Genomic DNA, 5,683 nt, shown 5'->3' on the forward strand with positions numbered 1-5,683 from the left:
AGTTACAATCAAACGGATGAAAAAGAACCACGTGTGGTCTCTTTGGCTACCTTGCTATACACCATACACTGGCGTTGTAGATAATATGCCTCACTAGAATCTCATCGATTTCTTCTTCAATTGCAGACGTAAATTTCCCCTTAAATGTGTCCCAATGAATGGTGCAGGCTCTTCTGTTATCATTTGGATCACATAGTGCAGATTACTAAAATCCAAACTTCCATTTTTTAAATTGATGTCAGCACATATTTGCTTGATGGTTTCCTCCAGGCCTGTTTATTTAATCTGACTGTATGATAGATGGCATCAGATAGGGGGTTTGTACACATAAGGCCTTTCGGAATTTTTTTGTTAAAAGATCAACAAAGTCTGCGGGGGAAAGCTGGATAAATACAATGCTGCCCCTTTAAATGAGTGGGGATGTTTTTGAGTTGTATTACTATATTAGGTGACATGGAACTTTGCATCTTTTATTCCATCACTGCTCAGTTAGCCAATGGAAAGCTAAAGTCACCCCCAAACTGCCTAGTCCCTCCTTCTTTTCCTTTATGGTCTGGTTCTACCTGCCTCCAGTCCACAAGTCAAGGCTAATTGCTGGAATGCTATGTGCCCCTTTGGAGAGCTCAGGAGTCACCACCGCTGCAGGTTGGTTGTTTCCAATCCACCTTTACATGAAGCTGGGCTCTGGTCGCTGCCTCACTTGCCCCCACAATGTTTCCTAGTCCCGTGACTACTACGCCCTTTTCTGTCAAGGATATTTTGAATCTGGAGCAGCATCAGACTGGCCTGGCTTCGATGGAGCTCTCCACTCTGTCCTCCTCCTCCTCCTGCATGCTGTCAACCTTCAAACAGGAGACGTACACGGCAGAGACGACAGTCCTCCCTGAACTCAGTGAGAAGCAGACTCAGACTCACCCTTCCAAAAACTCCACCACCTTCCCCAGCTCCTTCTATGTTAAAAGCTACATGGAAGTGGACTCGGCCAAGGACTCTAAAGTGGACAAGAAAGGTAAAAGGGCACCACTCCGAGGAGTGTTTCCAATAACACCGTGGGGGGCTCTTGTGAAAGTACAACCCCAGGCCTTCATTGGCAACTGGCTGAGGGTTGTTATCTAGCGGTGAGACCGTTTATTGGGGCGCGGGAGGATTTTTAGATGCTCTGGTAAGGTAAAGCCTCCAAACAATGTCTATCTAGTTTTCTTTCCCTACCACCGGCCATCAGACCCAAGCTGCTAAAAAGGAGAGGAAAGTTATAGGGGAGAAGAGATCACTTAGCGGCTTCCACTGCATATGACTGAGGGAAAAGGCCAGACCCCTGGACACTCCTCAGCTCAGAGTGATGGAGGGGAAGGGGGTTGTCTCCTGATAGCAATGTTTGTCAGTAATTCTTTCTGAAGTAAATTAAAGCAGATTACTTACATAATAGCTCCAAGAATATAAATAGAGACGTACAGGTAGGTAGAGCAATTATTAAATAGTACCAGAGAAAACAGTCTATCTTTTTGATCTTTCCGAGAAATAGGACCGGTTATTTTAGCGATTCCAGACCAACCCCCGTGGAAAGGCCATTTTGACTGAATTCTGGGCAGTGTCTTGCTGCTTGTAAGATTGTCCCGTTTACAGGGAATGCTACTGGAAGGAGAGACAAGGAGATAGTACACGAAGAATATTATCCTTTTTTTCATCTCTGTGGAGCCTTCCAGACTATGATCTGCGGGCGCTCAGCAACTCCTGTTTGCTAGCTAGCTGGATCCTTCGAGCAGGGGACTGGAGAGGCTTAAGATTTTGGGGTGGGGTAGCAGGAAAAAGAGAGAATGTTGCCGAGAAGTTTCCTGTTACCTGTAACTTGTTTCCAGACTCGTTTACAAGAAGATTTTTGGTACAACAGCAAAAATGAAACGGTGTGTTATGAATTGCGAGCGAAGTGAACTATCTGGCAAACGGAAAACAACGATCAGCTAGTAAAATCAAATGAATTGCAAACTGGCAACTTTTAATTCTGGAGAATAATTCCAAAAGCTATTACTCACTCAACATTTTTTCTGCTGAAAGAATCATAGCCAGTCCCTGCTCTTTAATGTTCATAGTATCAGTAAGGGATATCCGTGGTTGCCCGGTTTACATTTAAGGCCCGCAGCATTTTGAAAACTACTAACAAAAAAAAAGCGACAGACATTATTCCTGTGCAATTAAGAAACAACTGAACCGATTTCAGTGCGGTCGGTGGATACTCGCTACAAATACAGTATAAAACGAATCAACTCTGAATAAACAGATTAAAGATCGAAATAGTCGTTCCGATTTTTAAGTAATTACCCATTAATCTAATTTCTCGCTTACTATGGCGCTTTCATAAATGTAGTAACATTTAATAATATATTTTAAGAACTCCACAATGGAAATAACATCTTGGAGAAACTCCAGCGGCAACGAACGGGCTTTTGAAAGTTATTTGGAGTCTGTAGCTCAAACAGAAGCAGAGTTTAGTTTAGTGGAAAGTCTGTGATACTCATTTACACGGGTTACAACGATTCACATACATTGATTATTGTGTGTTGGTTTCTTTGCTTTGCTTCAGAACTGTGCTCTCTTCACAAGACCCTGGAACAGGAGAAAGGGGGCTTGGAGGATCCAGAGCGCCCCAGACAAAGGAAGAGGAGAAAACCCCGCGTCCTCTTCTCTCAAGCTCAAGTCTATGAACTGGAGAGAAGGTTTAAGCAACAGAAGTACCTCTCGGCCCCCGAGAGAGACCATTTAGCGAACGTCCTAAAGCTCACCTCCACCCAGGTCAAAATTTGGTTCCAGAATAGAAGGTATAAATGCAAAAGGCAGAGACAGGATCAGACCCTAGAAATGGTCGGGATCCCTCCACCGAGGAGGATAGCCGTGCCTGTTCTGGTAAGAGATGGAAAGCCCTGCTTAGGGGAATCTTCCCCCTACAGTTCACCCTACAATGTCAGCATTAACCCCTATAGCTACAACGCCTACCCTGCTTACACGAATTACAACAGCGCAGCCTGCAATGCCAACTACAATTGCAACTACCCTTCCATGCAGACCATGCAGCCTGCTGCAGCCGGCAACAATTTCATGAACTTCAGCGTAGGGGACTTGAATTCAGTGCAAACATCGAGTCCGCAGGGTAACGCAGGGATTTCCACGTTGCATGGGATCAGAGCCTGGTAGACTTACTTCACCCATCCCTATTCTAGACCTCAGCGCAACGGTAAAATGAGGACAATGTTTCACATGGACTGTAAACTGATCAATGGACCGAACAGCGAGACGTTGGACTTGAGGCTAAGGGAAAGGACAGGCTTCCCCCACCCTGCCTGGGATCCCTCAGAGAAGCAAACAAGCAAGTGTCTCGATATATTTTCAAACTGCTGGGAGGACTGGGAGGGAATGGGCCTCTTGCAGGTTAATGTAGTGTCCTCGAGAAATTCACCAGCATGCTTGTCGGCATCTCCAGTTGGAAGTTTTGAAAGTTCTTTGTACAGATTATTCTACCCCATGTAAGTTAAAGAGCACACGCACATACACACATACAAACACACAATTAGATGTGGGGGTTTATATTAAAATTGCCAGGGGCTTTGGAGAGCACATTACCTATCCCATTTAAAGCTACACACAGATCCCTCCTAGCTTCTCTCAGAAAAGCTGTAGGAAGCCTTGAGAGCTGAGAAGGTCTTGCACCGTTCGCCTATCCAACACTGGGCCGTTTTGCGCTACAGGAATGGCTCCTTCAAAAAGAGTTTGAACAATATTGCCGTGGCAAACTCTTCGATTTATTTAAAAAATCAAAGTTCATGTTTCATTTTGCACTTCCTGCATGGACACCAGATTTCGAAGAGTCCTTAAAGTTAAGTGTATCGCTTGTCCTAGATCTTCAAAAGCGGCCTTTTGGTGAAAACCATGCGGTCTGCTATTTTATTTAAGATGTAACTTTCCTTGCCCCAGAGATAGAGTGGGAGAGTATATCGTGTATATAGATCTCACCAACACACAAAGACTAAAGACAAAGCCCCGAAATGAAGGAATTCAGATGCTGTTACATGCTAGATCCCCGTAGGGTTATGCACTAAAACGTGATTTAGTATTTAAATACACTGTCTGTTCCTTGTCCAGCCGCCAGTTTGTGTCTCCCTTGGCTGTGCAAGCTGATGGAACTCGGTGACTTGTCATTAAAGAGAGTGGCTTAATGTTGCACGGCTCCTTTGCTTTCATTCTAGCCATTATTACTCCCGTTGCTAGCTTAGTACTTCTGGGGTGTGCAGAGGGAAAAGGCATTTCTCTACACTGCGCCGGGGCAGGTCCACACCAGCGCAGGAGACTGAGGCCTATTTGCCCTCAGTTAATTCACTGGGTCAGATTCGTCTCGAATGTAATTGAAGGAGTGAAGCCAGACGGATTTAGCTCATAGCACAGTGTCCCGGGCGGCATCCCCTTGCAGCATTTGTACTTTACCTGTCTTAAGTCTGCATCTGTGTTTACAGCAACGCAGGAGACAAAGCCAGGAGAGGTGTCTGTGTTCATTATTTGGGGGCTGGGGTGAAAAACTGTATTTCATTTGCTTTGGGTCTCTCACATTTTACTCCCTGATTTCATCAGATCGGAATAATTATATATATATAAACTCTGTATTTTGTAACTTGTTCTGCGTGAAAACCAAAGCAGTAACATTTTTGCTGCGGATAAATCCCGGACCTGTGGAAATGCCGCTAACTTCACTATTCAATTTTTAAATCTCCGTTTGGAACAAGAACTCGTTATATATAACATCCATTCTGGGAGAAATCACACCCCAGACTTATTCATATCAACATTTTCAATCCCTTTTCATTCTGGGGCGATTGACTATCCAAAGTGCTAACAGCTTCTGCATTTATGTAGGTGGCTTTCTAGTTCTATTTCTGATTAATTGCATGGCGATGGTTATGATTGTATCTATGGCCCCTCAAAAAATCTCTGGGTGAAGCCCTTTGGAGTTCCGAAACATGGTTTGTGCATCGGGGAATTAGAGATTTTAAGTCGAAACGTCTGTTTTACAAAATATGACTAGAGCAGACAGCTCGGGACACGGTATTCAGCGAAGGCACGAATTATAAATAATACGCAAGTCCTAGTGAGATTTCAATAGCCTCTGGACTAGACACTGACACAAACCCTAGTAATTTTCCCATTCTTTTCGTCTAGTCACTTTCCATTCATTGCCAGTTCAGCTTTTACCCCCCTCTCTCCTAGTTGAAACTCAATTTCTTTTCAGGACACGGACGTGAGCTTTACAGAAGGGGTGGGGATGACACAACCGTTCACACTGGTTTAACATCAGGAGTGGGTCCCAACAGCAGCTATCGGTTGGGCATTAAAAGCGCTATCTTGCTGAAACAAGCATTGAAGAACGGATCCCAAAAGTTCGCTCGCGGGGCGAGCAAGCAGAAGTCTTCCCAACAGGGAGGCTTCTTCCCCCAGCTGTGGAGGTGAGCGCGGGCCACAAGGATCGGAAGAGCAGATGCTCTATCCAACCCGGCGTTTTTACAGTAGTCGCTATCAAATGTCAATTATTGGAGTGAGAAACAACAAACCTTGTAATTCAGCGCAGTCAAAACATCCTCTAAGTGTCTGAGATTGTGCCGGTTGTTGATAAGGCAATTAGGGGAACCTGCAGCCTCTCTCCCGG

The 5,683-nt window shown here is 44.7% G+C and overlaps 1 protein-coding gene across 1 annotated transcript; it reads left to right on the top strand.

The window, feature by feature from the left end:
* Positions 1 to 600: 600 nt before the first annotated feature.
* On the top strand, positions 601 to 4,195 carry NKX2-5 (NK2 homeobox 5). Its single transcript, XM_050962808.1, has 2 exons — positions 601 to 1,009; positions 2,579 to 4,195. Exons 1-2 carry the CDS (start codon positions 712 to 714, stop codon positions 3,184 to 3,186), a joined length of 906 nt encoding a protein of 301 aa, XP_050818765.1. The 5' UTR covers positions 601 to 711; the 3' UTR covers positions 3,187 to 4,195.
* The last annotated feature ends 1,488 nt before the right edge of the window (positions 4,196 to 5,683 follow it).

This window comes from Gopherus flavomarginatus, chromosome 7 (genome assembly GCF_025201925.1).
Source record: "Gopherus flavomarginatus isolate rGopFla2 chromosome 7, rGopFla2.mat.asm, whole genome shotgun sequence".
In the NCBI taxonomy this organism is placed as follows: domain Eukaryota; kingdom Metazoa; phylum Chordata; order Testudines; family Testudinidae; genus Gopherus; species Gopherus flavomarginatus.